This window comes from Pantherophis guttatus, chromosome 3 (genome assembly GCF_059756535.1).
Source record: "Pantherophis guttatus breed Tessera chromosome 3, ASM5975653v1, whole genome shotgun sequence".
NCBI classification, from domain to species: Eukaryota; Metazoa; Chordata; class Lepidosauria; order Squamata; family Colubridae; genus Pantherophis; species Pantherophis guttatus.
Window position 1 is genome coordinate 155,313,752 of NC_142065.1, and position 26,330 is coordinate 155,340,081.

Consider the following 26,330-nt stretch of genomic DNA (forward strand, 5'->3'; position numbering starts at 1 on the left):
TGGATTTGCCCTATATTTACAACATTGTCATATACTGAGAATTTATGCATTCTTCAACCATTTCTTGAAACTAAAAAAAAAAAAAATGAAGACGTAAAATATATAACAGTATTCTTTCTGTATGAAATGCTGAATTGTTTATGACAATGATGTAGAGCAGTGATCCCCAACCTTTCTGGTTTCACAGATCGGCAGCAGCAGCAGCGGAGGGAGGGGCTGGTTTCACGCACACAACCCAATTCCACACATGCACAAAAGAAATTTCATGTGCTTGCCCGTCAGTTGTGCAGCCCAGTTCCCAATGGGCCATGGACCAGTAGCAGTCTGCAGACCAGGGATTGGGGACCACTGTTGTAGAGAACAAATGATACAGTTTAGTCTTTTTCCTTCCTTGGGCAAATCTTTTAATCTACTTGGCCCCATGTCTTTACCCTGGAGCTAGAGAGGACTGGAATGCTAGCCAGACTTCAAAGGAGTTTAGAGCTATCAGTTCGGACCCTTTTGTTGGATTGGGATATCTATGGAAATTAAAAAGGTCACTTAAAGCGGTCAGCCTGTTCATCACATGTCTGTGAAAATAATTAATTTCTTGCTGAGAAAGAGTAGCAAGCTTATAAAAAATGTACTGTTAGTGACAAGGTTATTTCTCCCTCTTGCTCATAATCCATAATTTTTTAACCTTTATCTTAAAGTGGCTTTTCTTAAGAGTGTTCACATTAAGGTAATGTGACAAAGAATTTATTTAAATCTATATCTTCAGTATAGGGGTGAAATTCAGCAGGTTCTGACAGGTTCTGGAGAACCAGTAGCGGAAATTTTGAGTAGTTCGGAGAACTGGCAAATATCACCTCTGGCTGACCCCAGAGTGGGGTGGGAATGGAGATTTTGCAGTATCCTTCCCCTGCCACATCCACCAAGCCATGCCCACCAAGCCACACCCACCAAGTCACACCACGCCCACCAAGCCACGCCCACAGAACCATTAGTAAAAAAATTGAATTCCACCACTGCTTCAGTATATCTATATCTATATCTACAATCATCTATCATCCATCATCTATCTATTCATATATCTAACTGACAACTCACAGATAGCGACTTTAGATAGCTGACATAAGTTTAAACAAATTATAAATAGAACAATTAATAACAGAAAGCCACAACAACACAACACTACGCCATAATTGAACCCAACATTATGGGTTAATGCTCGGGGGGGGGACCAGGTCTTTAAGACTTTATGAAAGGTTATCAGGGTTGGAGATATTTGGATGTGTGGGGGGGGGGATATATTGTTCCAAAGGTTAGGCACTGTGACAGAAGAGATATGTTTCTTGGGTCCCATTATTTTATAAAAGGACCTCAAAGCATGCCCATTCTGCTGAACCTTGCAGGATGGTCAGAACTGATCATAAATGGGCAATCCTATTGTACTGAGCCCTGTACAATGAAGAGCCCTATAGCTAGAAAGGGCACTTGGAAACTTATAGCCAGTGCGGCACTGTGAGTCCAAACAGACATTCAAATTGTGCAGCATATCTATCTGGAAGATTGTATCCCAAGTAAAAGTTGAAAGAACTCCAGACCTGGTGGATCCCAAAACACTCAGCCACTCAAGTTTGCTTGGGTTAAGCCAAGCTGTTCTTCCCCATTTAGATCCCTCACAGCTTTTCTCCAGGAAGTCATAGTTAACTGGGCCTCAGACAAATCCAAAGGATTTGCATAGCCAGAGTCCAGCTGAGAGCAGATCCAAGCTACTTCATCCAACAGATGCCTACAACAGTGTCAATAAAATGAGGATCCAGATTGTTGGGAGCAAACTGCTCAGAAAGTGCTGTAAAGCAGTATGGAGTGGTATATGTCTATATACCACTCCATATAATTATTATTGCCATCAGAAAGCTCAGTTATAAAATATTAGTTTTATATGATATTAAAATGATAACTATATTGTTCCAATAATTTACACCCAAGTACGATAGAATATTCTGTATTCTGCCTTTGGTAAAAATGGCCACAAGGTACTCATGAAAATTATTGCAAATTTACAAGACTGTAGCTGAAACACCTTGGATTTTGTAGAAGTGCAAGAAAGATATAAACAGAAGGGATTCTCATAGACCAGAAATTTACAATAAGATTGCATTTGGACATGATCATGGAGTGTTGGCAATGCCCATTATGAACTGACTCTTAGAAGTGAATACCAACTGCTTTTTACATCCCCAGTGAAATGCCTTAATTATCTACACAGTAATCCTACTGATTTTTTTCATAATAATTGGAAACCATAGAAAACTTGCCAGATGTGGTTGCTGCTTGGAAGGTTGAGCCAGATCATTACTTTGATAGGAAACACTTAAAAATAAAGACATAATTGTAATGGGTTGGCTGAGGCAATTTTCATAAGTTTGTCATTAAGACTGCATATTACCAATGCTGGAAATGAGGTTTTCGTTTGAAGAACTAGTTACAAAGCAGATTACTATTTGAAAAATTCTTTGAATTACTTGTTCTCTTCATACAGTTACACAATTATGTTGAACAATTCTTTCTTCATTTTTAATAATGCTTTTCAAAAGCGGATAACAATGATCTGTAAGTACTTGTTCCAAATGTCCCATTTTTCTGTTTTTCTGGATAATAGTCAATATAATATTTTCTAGGGATTTCAATCTTTAAAGATGGATGCATTTATTCTACCAGCATCTCCTTCTGATAGTGTGCCGTTAACTGCTCTCATCTGTTACTGTTTGGCAGAATGAATACAAATATGAGTAATTGTAATATAAGTAACTATGGATCATTATCACCTCAGGCAATTTCCAAACAATGGGAATATAGGCTAAGATAAGTTTTATATATAGAATGTCAATTTTAATGGAATTGAATTCCCCTTCCACTATCTCTGCTAGAAATGTTCCCTGGGTATCTCTTTTCTCAATAATTGTTCAAATATTTTCTTTCATCAGTAGCTATTTGCAGAAAACTCCCATTCTGCATGCTATCTATGACACAGAGCTATAAACATCCACACAGAAGTCAGTGGCTTCCATAGGATAACTGACATTAGGCCTGAGGCCATATTCTTTGCTACAATTCAGTCTTTGATCATTTAGTACTCGTTTTCTTGAAGGATGGTTCTATATTTTAATGGCAATCTATGGATATTTGTAATTTTGCTTTTCTCTTTCGCAGGGTGGCGAAACTCACAGGCCTGGATATGGAAGTGGCAAATTCTATGACCACAAATATGCTCACAAGGGGCACAAAGGATACCGCTATGATGGCCAGGGCACACTGTCTAGATTGTTTAATCTGGTAAAGATAATAATTCTAAGAACAGCAAAAGTAACCAACATTGTGCAGGCATAAGAAACTGTTCTTTATCTATTGCTAATATATATTGCATTCATTTAAGCAGTCCAGGAAATAGTCTTAGTGATTGTCTGAAAGATTGGAACGAGGAAAACGGTTTAGATGTCTGATTACAGCATTTAAAAAATCTAAACTAAGGCAAATATCTCTATTAGTATCAGTCTAAATGTAAAAAATCACCCAAGCAGAGAGCAATATAAATAGTATATGTAACAAAATCCAATGGAATCCCATCACATAGAGAAAAATCATGTCAAGTCCATGAATTACTACTGAGGTTTGCACACAGCTCAAGATTAATATGCATTGAGTGAAATAAAGAGGTTTAAAAATTTATAGTTTAATAATTTTGTTTCAGATGCAGAAAAAAATGAGAGTAGTCTCAAACTTGGATCCTCTTCATATCAGTACAATACCTGAATCATAACTCTATACACCAGCTTAGGCATGAAAACTGGATGGGTGACTTTGGGCCTATCACTCTCTCAGCCAAATCTACCTCAAAAAAATGAGAAATAATGATTTGCTGTACTATACAAAATTGAATGTTCATAACAACCATTTTCTAACAACTTTAACATCTTTTTTAAATCAACAATGCTTTTGGTGGTGTTATGCATTTGTACTTATACAAATCGGATATTTTGGAAATATCTGTCCAAATTGCAAATTATGGGGTTTTTTGAGATTTTTCTGAGAGAAAAAAGGAACACCTGCTTCATATTGCCAGAAATTAGATCTTCAAAATGACGGTGTTGGGGAATGAAGTGCCACTAAAATAAATACTGTTCACTTTGAACTATATGTGGAAAAATATTCCATTCTCTTTTTAAAAGATTTTATTATTATTTTCTTATTTTCTTTAGTTTTAAATATTTCCTTTTTCCCCCCGTTTCATGGCAGCTGCACACACCTCCATACAAATATACAAATGTTACTAATTTTGTAAGCCAAGTTTTCCTCCCAACGTTTTCCTTGAGAATCTCACAACCATTGTTGACTATTCTCCTTAGAGTTAGTAAAAGTTAGCCCAGAATAGCCTGGGCTATTAGCCTAGACAGTCAGTTTCATTTATGTTTGAATGAGACAAGTATTTTCTCCTAATAATTTTTATTTATCTATAGACAATTTTATTATTTTCTTTTATCAAAAAAAAGTTCCCTCCCACTTCTTCCTAAACTCCGGCAAAAATGCAGATTTATTTTTGACAGTAACTTAGCATGAAATTATCCCCGTTATTATATTCCACGAGATATATTTTTTAAAACCCTGGTTCCTAAAACCAGAACAAATTTAAGGAGAGCTTCCATGACAAGTTATGGATTTAATAGGACTACAATAACATAGAAATCAGTGATTCATGGAACATAATTAATAAGCCATTAGGTATAATTATAGTGCTCTGTCATTTATGAAACTAAGCAATAATATTATGGCTGAGTAGTTTCAGATTAAAAATGAACAGTGAATTATTGAAATAAGGTAGTACGGTGCCTTCTGAATCAACAAGTAATTATGGAAGCATAAATTTTAGAAATCTAAGGAATGCACCCGGCAACAGGAGATAGGCAGAAGCATGTATTTAAAAATTGAAAAAAACAAGGTTCCTTAATACCCAATCCTTTAAATCAATCTGATAGCTGTTGAGCTAAATCTTCTCTGTTTTTCTGGTCCCTGCCTTCCTTTTGCAGCTCTGCTAGGAAGGCTGCAAATAGAATAAGGGACAGGTGGCAGCATTAATCCTGAAAGGGTTCTTCTGCAAGAAACTGAACTACAGGTAGTCCTCAACCTTACGACCACAATTGAGCCCAATATTTATCTTGAGACATTTGTTGAGTTTTGCCCATTTTACAACCTTTCATGCCCCATTTGTTAAGTGAGTCACTGCAGTTGTTAAGTTAGTAGCACCGTGGCTAAGTGAATCTGGCTTCCCCATTGACTTCGTTTGTCAGAAAGTCGCAAAAGATGATCACAGGATCACAGCACATTGCAACCGTCATAAATATGAGTCAGTTGCCAAGCATCTGAATTTTGATCATGTGACCACGGGGATGCTGCAACGGTCCTAAGTGTGAAAAATGGTCATAAGTCACTTTTTTCAATGCTGTTGTAACTTTGAACAGTCGCTAAATGATCTGTTGTGAGTTGAGGACTGTAGTAGACAGGGTGAAAGTACTCAAAACATGAACTATGAACTGATTTCACGGAATATTCTGGGTTTATGAGAATCACCTTGATTTTCCTATATTTTGAGGAAGTGAGGAAGTATGAAGTTTTGTTTCTGCAATATCTAACTAGGGTAGGAAACTAAATCACAAAATTATTTGGAACTGGAAATATGTCAAAATATGAGATTTGCAGATTTATTCCTCTTTCCCAAGTTTGTGAACATAGGCAAAACGTACAACAGGATTACAAATACAGAGAATATGAACTATTATTGCAAGTACATTACTAATGATTCACTGTTGTGAACGTTTATTGAAAACTTGGAATTCTAGGCAAACATTAGAGTTAACACTATTTCTCCTTTTTCAAAAGAAAATAGTCTGTTTTTCTAGGTATGACAGAGAGTATCCATATGAACTAAATTGAAGATGCTACAAAATGCTTTGTTTACCCTACTACCTTATTTCAATAATCTCAGAAGAATTGCCAAACTGTGAATCAAAATTTATTTGCTATTCTCCATCCATTCTTTATCCAATACATCATCCCTATTGTTCTATTAGTGGCAGCCAATACTAAGAACCGGAATGCAAAGAATTGCAAACATACAATGGCCGCTACCAAGTGAGCCTGGAAAATAGAAGGCTAAGAGCTCCATTACATGGAAGGAAAATAGAGAAAGCGTGTGTTGAATTTGAAATTGAAGCAATATAAACTCCGCTTCATCCTCGGTCTTCTCAGTGGCTGTCCGCGGTTTGTAACAGCTGCCATTTCTGAATTACAATAAAGATGCTACCTCATTGAATTGAATCCTAATTCTACCGTGCCAGTCTTGAGGGAGGTTCAACCAGTTTTGGAGAGCTATTTTGAATCACAGGCTGAATGGAATTGGATATACAAAATATGTACCGGTATATTGTAGTGTATTTCAGTTGCATATGTTAATTTTAATCCTGTTTTTTTTCTTTCTTCTTTCCAAAGGGAAGCTCCGGTTCCCGGCCTGGTTCCAGGTCTGGCTCCCCTGTTGCTAGGCGCTGAAACACTTAAGATGTCACTAAAAGGCTACATTCTCTGCTTCATAACATAGCTACCCCAAGGATTAATAACAAATTGCCGAATTCCTTAGATAAAAAAAAAAAAAACACAATCTCTTTGTTAATGTCAGTTGAGTTATGCATGCAGTAGGAATATGCAAAACTATATTGGCAAATGCTGACCAAGAGTTGAAAAATCAACAACAAAAGCCTCCCAAATTTGCAAGGTAGCTTTCGGTCAGCATTATTTAGGAAAAATAACAAAATCCCCCATCTTATTCCTTCTTCTTCAAGGTGCTCCCCAAGAAATATAAAGCGTTAATTTTTCAGGAACACGCAACATTAATTCCTTTTCAGATTTCTTTTTCACTAACCTTTAATCACATAAAATATAACACCGTCTAAATTAATGCGGTCATTAACGAACCTTTTGAGATCTTTGCTGTAAACAAACAATAATAAAAAAAACACGTGCAGAATGTTGTAAGGGCTGTTTATCCAATATTTTGATTTGGCTTTGATTTATTATTTTTATTTGCTCTTATTTTGTATCCCTTTTCTCTCACACCTTTTGTTTTTCTTTTCCTAACTGGATTAGGCAGTCATGGAAAGGTATATTACATTGGGAGTACAAGGTATGTTGTGATGTGGGAGAAGGCAGCTGTGAATGTTTCAATGGGTCCAAGCAATGGTTATGGAGAAGGATTATACAACTTCTTAGCAACTTTTTGTGCATAACCAATTGCTTGTCACTGCCAACATATTGGGAAATAAGAGTGGTTGGGAGAGAGGCATGAAGATATCAAACTTGAATTAGAGTAGTATAACAATGATAGCAATAAGGAATAATCCCAAAGAACAAAAAAACCAACACCACCTAGACTTAGTTATGTGAAGAGTGGGCTCGCTGCAAAGTAAACATTTTTGCAGTGAATTGTTCTTTTAAAAAAGTCTAATGTTTTTAATACCAGAGAGCCCTTTGGTGATGAAGTTCCAGATTGTAACTGCACACATAGTTAGTAGTTGTAGTTGTCTTGTTACTGCAGCAGAGTTAAACAAGCAGTGAACCAAAATAAGATAGACTGTGTCACTGCAGGTAATGGAAATTAGCACTAACAACTAGAGGTAAAAATATTAACAGATCATATATGAAGATATACGCATGTGGGAATGGGTTTGCCCCTCTACATGAAGAAAAATGCTCTTCTGAATTGCACTATTTTAAAATATATAAAACCTGTTTTGTTGCTTGCGGCCTTCTTTTACTCTTGCAACGTTTTGTTTGAGCTTATATGTTGTAGAATACATTTAGGCCCAAGCCGGCATCTACCTTAAGCTATGCTAAAAAAAAAAAACAACCCATAATATTAGAACTTCTTGACATTTAATGCCACATGGCATGCAGAGCTACTGTGGCTGATAGTTCTCCTTAATCTACCATAGGTTTTAAGTAACAGTCTTAATATGCAGCAATGAAAGATGAGAGAGTAGAAAAATACAGAAGCTAAACAAAACCAAATACCAAACCAATAAACAAACATGAGCATGCACCTACACACAAATACATACATTCCTCTATTACATCTTCTTTCAAAATGTTACTGGCTATGTGTATTTTTCTATGTGTAGCCTTGTCCCGTTGTGTATCCACAACGTAATAGTGAGTTTCATTTAAATGTATTGTTTTAAAGTGTACGAGTACAACTCCTGGAAAAAAAAAATAAAATACTCAACTTTTAATGATATTTGGAGGAATTTTTTAAAGGTATTTCATGCACACTTACAAAGCAGCTAACTGAAGTATATCAAGTTCACAACTAAGTTTGAATGCAAATTATATCCCTTCTAAAATAGTGGTGTATTAAGGAACAGGGGCAAGTTTAAACAGTTTTCTTCTCAACTGTCTTTGTCAGAGATGATGCTTCATTTCGTTGAACGTATAAAGGAGACACATTTTACATTGTACAGATAGTCCTTGACTTACAACCACAACTGTGCCCAAAATTTGTTGTGAAACAGAACAGGTATTAAGTGAGTTTTGCCCCAAAATTTGTTGTGAAACAGAACAGGTATTAAGTGAGTTTTGCCCCATTTTATGACTTTTCTTGGCGGAGTTATTCAGTGAATCACTGCAGTGGTTGAGTCAATAATGCAGTTGTTAAGTGAATCTGGCTTCCCCATTGACAACATCAGAAAGTCACAAAAGAAGATCACATAATCCCCGTCACTGCAACCATCATAGATATGAGTCAGTTGTCAAACATCTGAATTTTGATCATGTGGCCGTGGGGATGCTGCAACAGTTAGAAGTGTGAAAAACCAACATAAGTTATTTTTTTCAGTACATTGTAACTTTTTACGGTCACTAAACAAATGGTTGAAAGTCAAGGACTACCTATATTCAGAACTGGTGCTAAATATGAGAGTTTGGGAACCTAACACTTTCTCTGATCTTCTTGGGAATGGTCGGGCTACATTGAAGATTTGCAGACATTTCTTGCATCTGAAACACCTTGAACTGAATCTTAAGCTCATCGCTTATCACTGATTTTTTCCCCCCAAAATGTGCACCTTGCAACTAAGTGCCCTTTGGAGAAACAATTAATTTATTCTTTTTTAAAAAGAATGTTGATGGATCAAACAAAAATGCTCGTTACAGAACTGCTATAACAAAAAAACTTGTCAATGTTTATCTTCCCACTGTTAATTTCAAGAAATGACACACAGTTTCTAAGTCCTAAGTATTCTTTCAGTGCTTAATGAAAGATTATTCTTAAACAATACACAAGGATGTAATACTTCAGATGGCAATTCTCACATAATTGATTGTTGTTGTTGTTGTTGTTTTAAAAATTTCCCGCTCCAGAAATTAAATGCAATAAGGACAAATTGTACTTTTTTACTATGGGACATATTTTTAGGAAGAAATAAAAGACTATCTATTATTCCACCCAAGCACATCCTTAATATACTACCTAAAACAGTTACATTTGCAATACAATGGATCCTGTTTAGGGAGCAATTACTTTGAATCCACACAGACCAACTCGGATGAGTACATTATATGGTGGCAACAGCAACTTCATTTGAATATCATCGCTCTTAGATCATAAACTCTTAAACAGGCAAGAGTTACCATAGTGAATTATTCAATGGATAAATTCAATAACATGTCTTCTATACTATGCAAATAATTCCACAGTATTGCTACGAGCGAGAAAACACTGAAACAAAAACTGTACTTTTGAAGTAGATGCATTATTCATCTTTGCTTCCACTTTTTAGCTCTCTCCCAGTGGGTCCCTGTTTTTGTACATGAAATGTTTTGTTTTCTGCAACCCATTAATTTTTCCACATTGCTAGGGTGGTATGTTTTCTTCATATGAATTTTAACAAAACCATGCATTAGTCTAGGGACTGGTCCAGCATGCAACATTAATTTGTGTGGCGTAGGAGGTTAATGCCTCCTACTAAGGCAGCATTTAACATCCAGCTGCCTGCAATTACTGCGAGTTCAATTCTCACCAGGCTCAAGGTCGACTCAGCCTTCCATCCTTTCTAAGGTGGGTAAAATGAGGACCTGGTTTGTGGGGGCAATAAGCTGACTTTGTATAAAATATACAAAAGTATGAAGGCTATTGCTTAACGCATTGTAAGCCGCCCTGAGTCTCCAGAGAAGGGCGGCATATAAAAATAAAATAAAATAAAATAAATTAAAAGGCATTCAAATATGGAACCATGATGGGCTTTCATAGTCAGAAATGTAAGATCCAAGTCTTCCTTCTCTTTGCAGAAGAAATATAAAATGATGTCTAAAATTTGTGAGCAAATATATTGAGCAAGCAAATCAGAATATATTCCCAATTAGCTAGTGTTTAGGGACATAAGAGATCAGCCAACCAGCCAATATACCACAAGGATGACATGGAATAACCTTCTAGACAGAAAAATAACCATCTAAACTTAAGCAAATGTTGCTAAAAGATGATGAAAGTAGATTGGTTGGATTCAAAGAACAGTGAATTGAGTTCCGCCCAAACAGTGAAGCATCCTTGCCTCTATTCCACAACCCATTGTTTGTGGACCCAGAAAAAAAAAAAACACTTTATTGTCTAAAGGAAGAATGCATGGAATTAATCTTAAGCGTGGGCAGACTGCAGCAATCAAGTGCCACTCTTTACACAAATGAAAGCTCTTTGGGATTCTTGACAATTCTTGCTTTATGCTCCAAATCTGGTGTGATCTCTCATCTTTGAGCACAGGATTATAACTTTAAAAGCCTGAAAAGCCATTAGGTGATCCATTGTATTTCTGACCTGGGATGCTTGAAGCACAGAGAAAATGTGGTTTGCATAGAACAGGGTGAAAGAAGCGTTTCAGAGACAGAACATTAGAAAGAAAAACCTACTTGCCTTTCAGGGCTGTTGAAATGAAAATGCAAAACAAAACAAGGAACCTGCATGATACAATCAAAATTGCTTTTATCCATAGCAACCTGCATCTTCAGATGCAATTTAAACAGAGGAGGTACCTCTAGAAATTGCAAGCATATATAACATGATGTCTTAAGATAAAACTGTAAGATAGGATTCCTTTCCCTTGTATTAAAATTAGCAATATTTGAAAAGCAAATTTGATAATACCAAGTTTCAAGTGTGTTTCAAATTTCTGAGAGCTAAGGAAGTAGCTCTATAATTGATCATTCTATAATTAAAGCTCAAAAACTCTGCTCAACATTAAATCAAAAACATTTGTCCGGTAAGTATGACTTCAACATACACATTCTTTCGAACCAGAGGTATAATGCGGAACTGTCTAATGAATGATAGTGGTATAGCGATTTTCAAAAACAGGGGGAAAAAATTCCCATATTCTGTTGTCCTAAATGTTAACTTCCAAGGTTTGTTTGTTGTTGTTTTTTTAGCAATTTAAACTATTGGAAAAATGAAAAAAAATGCAAGATCCTGCAGCTTAATACTGTGGGAAAATGTCAGTTATTTTCCTCAATAATTCTCAAAACATTTAGACAGAAAAAGTTACATTGAATGACAATGAGCTCAGTCTACTTAACTTGCCAAGAAATCTGCATAGAACATAATGGAGGAGAGCAATTATTTTACATTCAAATAATATCTTATGCAACAAAGCCTCTGGCTGATTAGACGTATTTAGTTTTTGTAGAATACTATCAAATTTCCCCTGAGACTTGTGTTTCCTAGTTCATCTTAAATCATTCCCTGAGGCAAGTAATATTTTCCTTTCTTTTTCCTAAAACATAAATTAACTGCAAATTAATCAGGCTAACAAAAGAATATGAAAAGTTAGACTAGCATGGGGATAATATATATGTAATCAAATCACAGATCAATATCTGTATGCAAGTTTAGAAATGCTTCCCTCATTGACCTAAACTAGTGGGATAAAGGGAAAATGAGCATTTTTTTCAACTACCTGAAAGAGTTTCTGAGAGAAGCTCACATTTACATTATCTAAATCTAATATTTATTTAATGAGTTATTGATCGTGTTTGAGAGAAAATATAATCTAGCATTACACTAGACCCTCTCTCAAACTGTAAAATATTCTCCTGTGAAATTCATATAATTGAGGTAGATACATTTAAAATTAGATTCAAAAATACCGGAGCTCTATGCAGTAGCTTCTTTTACAACTTTCTATCACTTTCCAGAGATCCAGTATCTAACCGCCACATGAATAGTTAAATTCATGTGGTGGTTAAATATATGGCTGTCCAAACTGAACAGCACAACTCTAGGTGGCTTATAAGAAAAAACATATACTATATGATTTATAGCAGGGGTGGGTTTCACTTACCTTTGCTACCAGTTCGCTCGTGTGTGAGCTTCACTCACATGTGCAACACTTCTGAGCCTGCACGGATCGTATTTGATGACGTCCAGGCGGGTGCCTCCCGCTGCAGCTGCTACTGGTTCGCCATAGCAACCCACCACTGATTTATAGGGCAATACTTTAAAAAGACATGTACTCACATGAAGGTTTGAAAGAATGACATATAGACACCACCTCCCTTTGAAACAGCTTTATAGAGCAGGGGTCTCCAAACTTAAAGTCTGGGAGTTGAAGTCCACAAGTCTTGAAGTTACCAAGTTTGGAGACCCCTGTCCAGTGGTGGGCTGCTGCCGGTTCGGGAGAACCAGTAGTTCCGACCTGCGGCTGGGCCCGCCCACTGGCTCTGGCGCTATCATGTCCTATATAATCGCTGTTTTTCGATGCCACGCACATGCTCACATTTTGTTGTGGCCCGCCAGCAGCCTGCGTGGATTGTGGCTGATCCTGATGACGAGGAGGCTGGTGTGGTGTCGCGCCAGCAGCCTGTGCTCGAGTCAGACAGCGAGGAGGCTGAAGAGGATGTGGTGCCAGAGACAGAGACTCAGCCAGGGCCTTCAGAACCCCCAGAGGCTCCTTCAAGTGAAGAGAGTGAAGTGGAGGAGCCTCTTCTCAATGCATGAGCATGCAGGGCTGCCAAAAGGCAGGAGTGGCTACTCAGGAGGAGGTCTCCTCGAGAGTAAGGCTTGGGGTTAATTGGCCACTCCCTTAGCCTATTTAAGTTCGCACACAGATAGCAAATGTTGCTGGAAACGACTACGCAGAGCATTTTGAGAGTGAGTTTTTTGTTACAACTTGGTTTCTGGGCTGATTGCCAACCCTTGTCGGACTTTGTTTAATCTCTGTAATTCATAGCAGGCTGATAAGGACATTTGTGGTTAAAGCCTGCATTTTGAAAGGGGTCTGTTTGTATTAAACGGAGTTTTTGGAGCTGTGTGTGTGTGCTACACTTCTTGGGACCTGTAGCTGGGGCAGAACACATTTTCGGTTCCGGACGAACCAGTTGTTACAGTATGTGATGCCCACCTCTGCTCCCGCCATAGCGCAACATGGCCTTTCCAATACATAATTAAACTTTAGAATCTGCTTGTATAAGAACTGGGCCTGGCTACCAGCTGGACTGGGTTCAAGAAAAGAGTTGGACAATTCATGGAAGACATGAGGATCAAGGGACGTTAGCTTTAACAGCAGCGTGACAGCTTCCCAAGGCCATCTCCTGGAAGACCTGTGGGTTTCCTTGTGCAGTTTGGTTGGCCATTGTGAGAACAGATTTCTGAACAAATTGATCAGGGGGCTCAATCTAGCAGCATACTGTTTATGTTCTTAATCGATAAATGTTTTCAGCTGGTTCTTGGTTTGAAAAACGAAGAAAACAAGTTACAATAAGGCATACATAATTGTGACAACTGCTGATCTTTTGAATTATTTGTCAGTCTTAGTATTGTTTCCCTGAATTAATTAATTCTTGCCTTCTTGTCAAAAGCAAGGTAGCCTTCTCATTAAAATTTTGATTTAGTAATTCAGTGCAAAATGGTCACTCAAACTACTTCCTATTCAAAATAACAATCTCAACAGTATCAGTCAGGCAAAGTATAATTTGAGCTTCATTTTTCCACAATTATAGCCCAACTTTGTTGCAACTAAAGTAAAGGTGGTTTTCAAGAATAAAATATGGAGAGGTGTGTCTTTCACTCAAGTTCTCATAATCTAGACAGGGTAGATTTCGTCCCTGGTTTGCCATCTACAATTATGCCTCAGTCACTTGGGAGTTGGTGGCATATGCATTTAATATATTATTATTGATGGTGGTTCAGACTAGATTATTATTATTAATTGTACATTTAAGATCGGTTTCCTTAATCTACATAATATTTCTACGTATCTTTTATTTGGGACTTCAAATAGGCCATAGAAAAGAATAGCAAAGTTAGCAGAAAGCTAACTTCATAAGTGTGTGCTTAAAAAATAAATATGGTAATATGTGAATTTAATTTGTGTGCCTGTACTGTTTTGGAACAGATCTAAGCACAAACTTTGTGGGTTCACTTTACACAGTATACATAATACTGTTTCTTCTTTTCTTAAAGATATTGTATTCTTCTAATCACATAAGGATATCAATGAGCACAAAAGTATTTGCAAACAAGCAAAACACTTTCAGTAAGGCTCGTAGAAAAAACCCTTGAAATGGGAAAAAAAATATTCAAAAGAAGAAATAAAATAGCAGAATAGCATGAAATATCTACAGAACCATGATCAATAATCATTTTGCATCAATTCAGACATAATAATTATTTCCATCAATAAGAATACCTACTTAATACCCCTGAAAAGGAATAATGTACCAGACAGAAAACCATGTTTGGAAAAAAATTAATATTATTCAACATGTTTGACTTAAATATTTCCACATAACAAAAGTGTTATTTTCAAGTCACCAGCTATATTACTTATATACATATGTCCAGAGTTAACAAAAGAATTATGAGATGTCCTATCAAAAGCAGTGATTTTTCCTTTTTTTTGGAAATAGAAAGTACTAGTTTTATAATACACAAAATATAAATTATATGTACAGATAGTTTTTTTTTTCTGGAACTGAGAAACAAATTAAAAGCAATAATATTTTCATAAAGATATAACATGTCTACATTACATTAAAATGAATCAATACTGATTTTGAAATGTTTATCTAAAGTTGAAAACTTTATAAACACTTCTTGAAACTGGAATTATTATTTACAAAATATACTCATCAGCCACACAGAGGCTTAAATATCTGTATATATACACACATACATATATATAACATATAAAGAAATTTTAAAATCTCAACGTAAAATTAAGCAAGATCCTTCTGTCTTTGGAATGTCTAAAACAGAACATATGCTTTATTTCCAATGTGGGTGTTTTTGATATGATTATACCTCTTCTGAATGAATGGGACCTTTCAGAGTAATACTGAAAAAGCCTAGGTAGTCTTTAAAAATGTCATAACTGTCAAGACAAATTGATGACAATAGTAACAAGGACTTCTAATCTGGAGCTACCTTTCAGAATGACTGTACTGTTAATTTAACCTGCAGCTAATTTGATCTTCGGGAAATATATAGTCTTATAAGTCCTACCATTTTGAATATATGGCTTATATTTTTAAGGTTATTCAGCAAAAGTTTATCTGCTGAAAGATCCACATGAAAGTATATGTGTTCATCATTTACCTCATGGAATCGCAGTTGTTCATATGTTTTTTTTGAATTATTGCTGTATTTAAAGCTGAGAAATAATAGCACTCATCAAATGAAATGAATGCAAGCTATCATCCTGACACATTTCCCAACACCAATTAATGGTCTAAAACAACCTTAGATCATGGGGAATTCTGGGAGTTGAAGTCCGCCAGGCTTAAAGTTGCCAAGGTTGGAAACCCCTGATTTACGGCACCCATACGATTTTGTTTTAAATATTCAAGACATTCCTCATGATTGGCAGAACATCCAAGAAAGCCTAGTTCAGATTCACTCTTCACTGATTTCAAGGTCTGGGTGTATTTCTGTTTTACAGAATACACTTGTGGTGGAATTAAAAGATAAACAAGTTCCATCTACCTGAGATCACTGATTGTAGACAATGCAGCAAAGTTTGTCTGATGTTTCTCAAATATTCTATATGCTTACAAAAGACAGGTAATTCATTCGGTGTTTCGTAATATTTAAAAAGCTATATCATCCTTATTATTTGCAATACGCTTTAATAGTAAAAATCCACAGGTGACTATTTTTAGGGGGGGGGGGAAGAAAAAAAATTCTAGTCCTGAAAGCATTTGGAGCTTTCATCTTATAGTCATCAAAAAATATTGGTTATACTCTGCCATTCGTTTGAAGATTCTTGAACAACTTCTTCCAAATTCAGGGCACGATTAATGTCTTCGCCTTCCTGTCCTTGATGACTGGTCGATTCTTGCATTGCACCTACCATAGTAAAAAGATAAAGAACAGTAAGAGATACGCCATTAAGTCTTCAGGCAAACAGCAGAAAATTAAATCCAGAAGATTATTTTATTGACTACAGAGCAGTGATTTGCAAGGGGGAGGGTCTGAAAAAAAGGAAGTAAGAGCCTGGGAGTTAGTGGAACTTAGTGAGGCTTGTTTTGAGTAAATACCTATCACAATTTTAATTTAAAAAATATTCATCTTCAAAGGAGATACTCATCACTTTTCTTTATTGCTATCATTTGGACACAGAGCCCTACATGCAGTTCTAGTCTGTGGTATGTCCATTTCTTTTAACAGAGTAGCTTGTTCAAAAAAAAATCAATATTTAATTTATGTCTATTAAAATTTATGTATCAGTCCGCAAAAGTAATGGAGCTCTATATGCATAAATACTCTTTGTGATTAAGAAAGTAACATACAGAAGTTATCATCCGTAAATTCTACTTTCCAACCTAATCATTTAATGCAGTTTCCACAGCTATATTTATTCACAACATAGCCATCAAAATTGCACGATGAATTTTTGTAATTTTGAAAAGATCCTATTTCGTTTTATTGGAGCATTTAGTCTATTAATATTAATCAAAATCAAATTTCCAATCTTTTCCATATCCTCACTTCGCTGTGGTTTTCGCCTTTGTTGTTTGTCTTGTTCCTGGGATTTCATCTTCACTTATATCATTCTTTCCTCCTTTCGTTGTCTCTTTCAGTTTCCCACCCTTTTCCGTTCTGTCACTCTTCTGGTTCTCGCAATTCTTTTGTTCCAGTTCTTCTTCACTACCGGGTTCACTTGCATTAAACTGATTTTCATAGAAATCGTGTGCATCTCAAAGGTTCTCAATCTTCACTCTCTTTTCCTGCCACGTCAATCCCTCTGGGAGCAACCACCGATAAGGAACCCTATATTTCCTTAATTGTTCTGTCAAGAACTGGTATTTCTGTCTTTGCTCACGAACACGTCGCGGGTAAGTATGTACAAGTTAGGAAGGAAATGCTGTAGCGAGGCCCAGATGTGGATGGACAGGCTGGCAGGGGAAGGGTGCTAACATGAAATCCCTGCAATCAGACACTCCGTAGCAAAGATGTTCAGGAGAAAATTGGTGGGAGCAACTAGTAACCTTCCCTGCTGGCTTTGCTTGTAAACTGGCAGAGAAGATTCCAAATGATGACATGATCACAGGATGCCATACCTGTTAAAAATATGAACCAATCGCCAAGCACCCAGATTCTGATCACCTGACAGCAGGGGTGCTGGGACAGCCATAACTTGGGAGAATCAGTTGTAAATGCCACTCATTTAATGCCATCATAACTTCAATGAACAGTTGTTAACCAAGGACACCAATAATAGGATTTGTAAAACAGGAAAAGCAGAGTTATTCCCCTTTGAAGATGAATATGCATGGATCATATTTATATAAACCTTATATAAAGATGACACATGCAGGTTGGGAGTTTGTAACTTCATTTTATTGACTCAGTGATGCTTTTCTGATAATTAAATGTTGGCCTTCCTAGAGATCCCTGTATAAACGGGTAACCAAGCCTTTATTGCTCCAGAATCTTTTTTTTTTTTTTTTTTTTTTAATATATTTTATTGAGTTTTCCAGTATTTAAAAAGACAAAATACAATCTCAATCTTGATCCGGGGTACGGTGTATACACAATTCATAAGTCAAATATTGGATGGATTCCATCCATAACTGTCACTATACATTATATTATACAATACTATATAATTCTCTACATTTCTATACAATTGAGTCCATTTCTGATGTTTAAGCAACTATAGCCTATTATCATACTTTTATCCTATTCTTTAACCAGTTATACCAAATTCCCCATACTTCATAGTGCTTTGAATTTTCTTCATTTTTTAGCTCGTTTGTCAGTTTAGCCATCTCTGCGCACTCTAGGATTTTATTTATTAATGTTTCCTCAGAGGGGGTAGATTTAGATTTCCAAAGTTTCGCAAAGGCTATTCTAGCCGCAGTGATAATTTGGATTGCCAAATGGGTTTTATTATTGTTGAGACCATCTTCCGTCATACCTAAGAGAAAAGATTCCGGGGCCAGGACTATCTCCTGTCCCATTATTTCAGAATCTATCGTACACAAGCAAAGCAAATAGATTGCCTCACATCTTCACCCTTAATAGCCAATACACGTATTGATCGGAAAGCCACTACTGTCAACTCCATTTTAACTGCTGTTGAAATCATTTTGTTTATTTTAATAAGTACAATGTGGTCTGGTAAATCTGAGTTGGATTGGGTGTTGATTGCAACGCTAAGTTGTTGTTAGATAGTTGTTAGTTGTAGCCTGAAGACCAAAAGAGGATAAAAAGCATTGAATGATAATAACTAACTAATCCAGAGGGCGAGTAGGTTCCCATGAGATAATAGAAGATGAGAAAATCAAAGCCTTCCACATAAAGGTCATTTGCAGAGCATCTGAGAATGACAGGGAGAATTTTGTCATCAGTCTCTATAAACCCTTGCTTAACTCTTGAATGGAGACATAGGTAGGTTTGAAAATAGAACTGCACGTGCAATATGGGTTTAAAGTTGCTGTATATTCTCTATTCTTTAGAGTAAAATCTTGAGTTTAATGATGCACCTTCCTGCCTTGGTATATCTACCAAGTTAGTTATGGATTTGTTCCACCTATCTCCATGAGGATGCCATAACCTGGTATCCATTCCCATTTCTCCCAGTCTCTCTCAGATATTCTGCAAGTGGCTTTCATCTGGATGGCTTTGATCTTCTCATCTGGGCTAGTTAGTTATTTTTCCTCAATGCTCTTCATCCTCTTCTGATCTTCAGACTATGCCTAACAATTGTCTTTAGCATTGTAATCATTGTCCAATCCAACTCAGGATTTACCCGATCACACTTATTAAAAATATCTTCAACAGCCGCTACTGTCGACTCCATTTTAAACTGTTAGCCATTTTTTCCAGACCTCCATTCCAATTCCTACAGTTCTGTTTGGTATTTTTTAAGGTTTCCCCCTTCATGTCAATCCAATCCAACAGCTTCTCCTTCTATCTTCTATGAGATAAGCGGTCCTATAAAAATTTAAAATAACGTCTAAATTCATCTACCCATTTTCTGCAAAGCTAGCAGAAATTGGCACCTAAATATTTATTTGCATTATAACACAGAAGTCTGAAGAGGTGACAAGCTGGCTGGGAGACTTGGCTAATGCAGGTACATTACACCCTACTTTCATTCTCATAGCTCACATTTTTGCCTTACATTTTATTTTTCAGTCACAAAAATGGGAAAACTTAAGCAAGTTCCAAAATGCTTTTTCAAATCCAAATACAGAACTGAAATGATTAATTTATGTATTAGTTAGATGCATATTCAGAAGCTGAAAGTAGAATACATGGTGGCACCTCCTTCCAGTTTTACCTTAAAAAACCACCCTGCGAGGTAAGATTTCTCCATACTTCTCAACAACTATGCCACCTATAAAATTGGACTGGAATATAACTGTACTACAAACTGAAAACAATTCTGTTCAATAAGTAACTGAATTACATTAATACCCCTGCCAGGCATTATCTTAAAGATTAAGAGCCAGAGCACAAAGCCCAATTCTTGTAGTGCTTGGTACAATCCAAGAAAATTAGAAATGTTGAGTCTCTTCAGTATAATAATATAAAATAAAGAGATATGCCAAACTTCCTCATAGCAAATATCACATTACCAGAATAGCCATGAGCCCGTTTCATATGAAGCTTCATGTTGCTCTTCTGGGTGAAGCCCATTGTACAGTAATCGCATTTGTACGGCCTTTCCCCTGTATGTTTTTTCATATGAACTTGCAGTGCACTCTTCTGGTTAAAAGCTTTCTCACACAAGGTACACTGAAAGGGCCGCTCACCTATGGTAAAGAAGGAAAGAAACAAGAACAGATGAATTGATCCAATGGCAAATTGCAACAAAAAAACCCTTCAACTTCCCATTTCTGCTAATGTGACCTGAAAATTATCTTTCTAATTTCAATCGAGCTAAGCAATCATCTAGCCCATTGCAAAACACATGGGCTTAGGGCTATAGTAACAAATGTTCAGCAGCCATAAGGCAGTATGCTGGGAATTGCTATGGGAGAATAAAATGGGAAGCTGGTTTTCTTAGCCTGTCTTCATGCAAAATAACCATCATATTATCCAAACAAAAGTCACTTTAATGCATTTCTTAAGGGTCACCTCTGTTAACACATTTTGGAGATGCAGCAATTCTACTTGAACGTTTGTCTAGAAACTTGACCCTCCCCAAATATCACAAAGTGGTTAAAGACTCTTATTTCTCTTCCACCATACATATTCCCCATGTAACGTAGCATTTCCTCCATTGGTTTTCAAATAATTTATTTGATCTGAGCACACTGCAGCTAATTTCAAACAGATGAATATCCATACATGCAACGTTTATATTATGTCCTTTACCAATACAGAGAGAATGGAAAGCTATCAAAGCAGGATACATAGAATATGGAGGAAATCCAATTAATAAAGGAGGTTCTGCAGCTATTCAGAATTGGTTCCACCCCTCTGGATCCTTCTATCCTGAAGTGCAGCACCTACAGATGAGAACTGTCTTGCATGAAGAGGACAGCAGCCCAAGTAGATACCGTGTTTCCCCGAAAATAAGACCCTGTCTTATATTTTTTTGAACCCTGAAATAAGCGCTTGGCCTTATTGCCGTGCGCTCAAAAGCCTGATTAGGCTTATTATCAGGGGATGTCTTATTTTGGGGAAAACAGGGTACCTTAGACACTTTGTTTAATATGTCATGTCTACAATCCATGAATTGTAATAAGGGTGAGCTTTCTCAATATTAATAGCCTCAAAAATGCATGGTGGTTAAAAACAAATGAGACTTCTTTGCCTTTGGTGATTCAGACATAATTAGCAAAATGATTAGAATCTAACCTCAAATACTGCATGGGGTATCACTCAGTACTGTTTAGTTACCTGTATGGATGCGACTATGCCTTTCCAATTGACTTGGTTTAGCAAAGGCTTTTTCACAAGTATCACATTTAAATACTCTTGGCTTTTGGGAACTCGGTGATGGTCCAGCCTGATGCGTTTGCATATGCTCCTAATCAAAGACAAAATACATTTCATTTGGCACATTTTTTTGAATAATAGAAATATATTTGGAGGCTTGTTAATTTAGTTCCAGTTTCTACAACCCTATATTTTGCAGATCTGGCCCAAAGGTATTACATAACTCAGAGCAAAAGGACAAGAAATGTGCAATGATATATGAAATGCAACACTTCAAAGACAGACACTACTGCTACGTATGTCTAGTTTAATGAAAAGAAGGACTGGGGATGACATAATAGCAATGTTCCAATACCTAAGGGGCTGCCACAAAGAAGGGGTCAACCTATTCTCTAAAGCACCTGAAGGCAGAACAAGAAGCAACGGATGGAAACTAATCAAGGAGAGAATAAAGAGAAATTTCCAGCGAGAACAATTAATCAGTAGAATGGCTTGCTGTCAGAAGTACTGGAGATTTTTAAAAAGAGATTCGACCAGCTGTCTGAAATGGTATAAGGTCTCCTGCTTGAGCAGAGGGTTGGACTAGAAGAGGTTCCTTCTAACTCTGAGGTTCCTTCCAACTCTGTTATATTGCTATTTATAATTTCTACATATAATATTAGAAAGGTAAGCATCACATGTGTCTAGATTCCAGATGCTTGTTCATTAACGAACTGCTTGTTCATTAATGTTCAAACATAACAATTTCTAGTTTTTATTGAAGCAAACTATGATTCAGAATGAAATATTTCTTTTTCTCACCTAACTAAGATTTAGTCATCTGGATAACAAGTGGAATTCCTACTTGAAACAATGTTCAAGGTGACATAATAAAATATAATGGTATTTATGATTGCAATATTAAATAAAACAACAAAGCAAGAAAACACAAGCAACTCGGCTAATACTTTCAAACACTTTGTCTTCATAAAATCCTTTTCAAGATTTGAATGAAATACTGAAACACAGTAACAAGGTGGAAGTAGCAAGTTCAGGTTTCCTTAGGGAAAGTCAATAAAGTGCCATGGAATTACACTGCCCATCCTGCTACGGGAAAACAAAATTGTTTCTGAAAAAAATGTGCACCGGGAAGGAAGTTTGCTCATTTGCTAGAAAAAGTGCTTCCTTTCAATTAATAGTTACCATGGAAGTACAGAGCTGAAAGAATGATAATACAGCCCTCCCTTTGAATAAACATGAAAAGTGGAAGCATGGATATTCCAGCAATAAGATCAAACCACCTGAAATCCTGAAGGCAGTGCAAAATCCAATTAAATATCAGGGTTGTGCAAAACCTTCGAAAAAGGTGTTCTGCACTATGCATGGGGTGGTGGGGTGATATGCAAAGAACTCATTTTTAAGTTGTTAAAACAGAGGCAGGTGTATTGCAAAGTCATATGGCTACTTTGGAAGCTGCTCCCAGATATTGTTGAATTATTTTGCTCTGCTGAACAGAAAATGTAGCAAAACCTCTCCTTAAAAGGTTTTGCCCAGTTCTACCAAGGAGTTGGTAATGGTAAAGTCTCCAAGCTCACGGCAAATCCTGTTGACAAGCCCATGTTGTTTTCTTGACAGCAATAAGGTCGCCCTTTATTCTTTCCTTCTTCTGGAGAATGTCTTCAAGTCCTTAAAGTCTGTAAAGATTCTCAGTCATCCAGGTCATGGTTGTCCCAAAGGTGCTTTTTCAGGAGGCAAACAAGGAAGTCCAGCTGCCTCCTGAAAAAGCACCTTTGGGACTTCAAATCCTTAATTTATCCAAATAACCTGATGTTACCTGGAAATCCAACTACCCTGTTTCCCCCAAAATAAGATATCCCCTGATAATAAGCCCAATTGGGCTTTTGAGCACATGGCAATAAGGCCAAGCGCTTATTTCAGGGTTCAAACAAATATAAGACAGGGTCTTATTTTCGGGGAAACACGGTAATAACCAGGCTCAACAGTTAAACCTTAGAGGCAAGACAAGATTGATCACAGGTTCCCATTATTATTTTTTTCCCCTTCTTCCTAGCATCCTCCTGCAAGTGCAGGGTCTCTTCCCCCACCCCTTCTCCCAGATCAATTCAGCATTCGCCTATTGGTTGCAACAGGAACTGACCAATCAGCTCCTCACCCAAGCCTGGTATTGTGAGCTGAGACAGTGATCGTCCCAAAGTCCACCCAGCTGGCTTTTTAAATTTTTTATTAAAACAGTTTAATTTTATCTCGTACCTTCAGATGTGTGGCTCGTTTGAAAGCTTTATTGCAAATATGACAGATGTGGATTCTTTCTTTTCCATGAACTTCCTTACTGTGCTGCATTAGCACGGTGATTGAAGAAAACGTTTGACTACACTCAAAACAATGATGCACGCGGGCCTCTTTTTCAACTTGAATACTTTTTGACAGAGGTGGAGAAACCTCACTCACCTGTAACAGGGACATAAAATACATAGACAAATAATTATGGCAAATACAACCCACAAAATGTTTGTGAGAATATTGAATTGCCTTTTCAGATGAGATACAATTACATCTCAAGAGTGTAGTTTTATTATACAGCTTTGACACACATATTACCCCAATTCTTCCATTTAATAAGGGATTAATAATCTTGTTACCAACTTCCTGCAAGATACATGTATACATATGTGGATACAGACCACACATCACACACAAGTGATCTGGTAAAAGAATGAGGGTGTTCAATATTATTTCAACCCAACTTAGGGATATCAATTTCCCCATGAATTTGTTTCATTATGTGACAAGAGATTATTCTGCTGTCAAATTACCCCTCTCACATGGACTAGGAAGGCAGGATCAGTTTGTCAACCATAACAGGCAACTGCCTCTTCATCTTCTATATAAACTTTTTCTAGGGTGTTTTTTTCCTAGTTTCCCAATCAAGCCTACACTCCTGATATTATTACTATAAAATTATATTATTATTATATTATATGGAGTGGAGCTTTGTGCACGAGCACAAGTGGCCTCCACTCACACGAGTGAAGCTTTGCACACGCGTGCTTGCCCTTCACTCACACAGCCCGGTTTTGAACAGACCAGGGCCCAGGGGTTGGGGACCTCTGCTCTAGACAGTTTTCAATGTCAGAATTATTTGTATAATGCCCCCAACAATTTTGACCCTCATTTTATCGACTTCAGAAGGATGGAAGGCTGAGTCAACCGTGAGCCTCGTCAGGATCAAATTCCAGGCTGTGGGCAGAATTAGCCTGCAATACTGCACTTTAATCACTGTGCCACCAGGGATTCCTATAGTCCAGCATTCATGTATATGTCACTTAATTTCCTCTTTTTCTTTTGGGAAAAGAGATGTCAGCCTTACAGGATAGACCAGACAGGAAACACATCTGGATAAGCTAATTCTACTTTATGGTAAAGCTACATTTATCAAATATTGTAAGTCTGAAAGTAAAATCTCCTGCCATCTCCTTTACAGCCCAAGAAACTAGGGACAATTCCGTCTTTTGCCCCACTCACTATCTAGTTGTGGACTATGCCCTCACTTATCTGACCATTCTCTAGGTAGCCTCTTTTCACCCATCTCCCAAAATCTTTCCCACATACCATTACGGGAGTTTAGAAACTTCTATTCCTGATATGCAATAAGTCTTATGATAATGTCTATTTAAATCCCATAGACTTGCTTTTGTTTCAAACTATGTTTGCTGACTTGTGGCACAATAATAAACCCAGGATGCAAGATTTCTATCTCAGCCAACTTGTTGGATGCATCAAAAAAAATAGGTAGACCCAAAGTTAAAATCATAGTTGTGCTTACAACTATAAAGAGGCACACAGGAACAATTCTGCTTACATTAAGCTGATATTTCCAGGCAATGTGTTTTTATATGCAGAGTTCTGTTATCTGTTATATGGACTTGGATAGTTTGAGTTGCTGCAGATGGTTTAGGCATAACTTAAGTTACCAAGTAAATCTCATAAGTCAGCACTGTAGTGATTATGAACACAATTTAGGTTAGTATAATGAAGATTGAAATCTGTAGTCTTTATATTCCATTTTCTAATTCCTCAAAATAAGATTTTCTATAATTAACAACTTCATGTGCCATTCTGTTAAATTATGCATTGCTGGGGTGAGGACAGGTAAAAGGAAGGGAAAACATGCCAGAGGTATACTTGATGAGATTACTATGAAAATACATGGTACAAGGCCATAGCTTAGTATCAGTTTGCCTACATATTCTGAAGGCATTGGGGATCTGAAAGAAGATTCTATCTACCCAAATAATTTAGAACTGAACATGCCCTACTAGTCATTTGAGAAAACAAACAATACCCACCTGCTACTACCGAGGAATCAGCCTGTCACCCTGTCCACAACTGATTAGAAAGACTAAAAGTTAAAAAGACAAATGCTTTCCAGATGTAAGTAAACCTTTGAATGCAGAAATGTTCTTACCTGATTAATTTTCCTAAGATTTATGTCTCCATCAATCCATCTTTCTGAGTACTCCCACTCTGTGAGCAAAACCAGAGGCAATTCAAGCACTGTGGCTGAAAGCTCTAGGCTTAAGCCCTATCAGCAACAGATGTTCTCTAGAGTAGCATTTCCACAGCCTTTGACATAGTTTACATATAGAATGATAACATATATGTACTCTCTCTTTGTCTCTCTCTCTCTCTCTCTCTCTCTCTCGGTGTATGTGCCTGTCTGTATGTCTTAATACTACATAAATGTTTTACTGCGGTATTCTTCAAGTAGCAAATAAAAAAAACACATCTAGACATCAGTTGCTTGACTTAAGATTGAAAGAGACATTACCCATGAAAAAAAAATCATCAGGTAAGACTTTCC

General features: G+C 36.8%; 2 protein-coding genes across 7 annotated transcripts in view; one reads left to right on the forward strand and one right to left on the reverse strand.

Annotated features, from left to right (window-relative positions):
• The window catches only part of MBP (myelin basic protein), a 141,817-nt gene extending 133,496 nt beyond the window's left edge, over positions 1-8,321 (forward strand). For all 3 annotated transcript variants that reach the window (XM_034429329.3, XM_034429332.3, XM_087890382.1), the window contains exons 8-9: positions 3,199-3,321; positions 6,529-8,321. In XM_034429329.3, coding sequence (XP_034285220.1) covers positions 3,199-3,321; positions 6,529-6,585 — 180 coding nt within the window. In that variant the 3' untranslated portion in view covers positions 6,586-8,321. The remainder of the gene's footprint in view (positions 1-3,198; positions 3,322-6,528) is intronic.
• Positions 8,322-14,810: 6,489 nt separating this feature from the next.
• Positions 14,811-26,330, reverse strand: part of ZNF236 (zinc finger protein 236) — a 58,046-nt gene continuing 46,526 nt past the window's right edge. For 3 of the 4 annotated variants that reach the window (XM_087890385.1, XM_087890386.1, XM_087890384.1), the window contains 4 exons: positions 23,720-23,917; positions 21,431-21,560; positions 20,161-20,337; positions 14,811-16,420 (listed from right to left, as the gene is read on the reverse strand). In XM_087890385.1, coding sequence (XP_087746511.1) covers positions 16,296-16,420; positions 20,161-20,337; positions 21,431-21,560; positions 23,720-23,917 — 630 coding nt within the window. In that variant the 3' untranslated portion in view covers positions 14,811-16,295. Of the gene's footprint in view, positions 16,421-20,160; positions 20,338-21,430; positions 21,561-23,719; positions 23,918-25,934; positions 25,994-26,330 lie in introns of all 4 variants that reach the window. The other variant, XR_015733334.1, reaches the window with a different exon arrangement.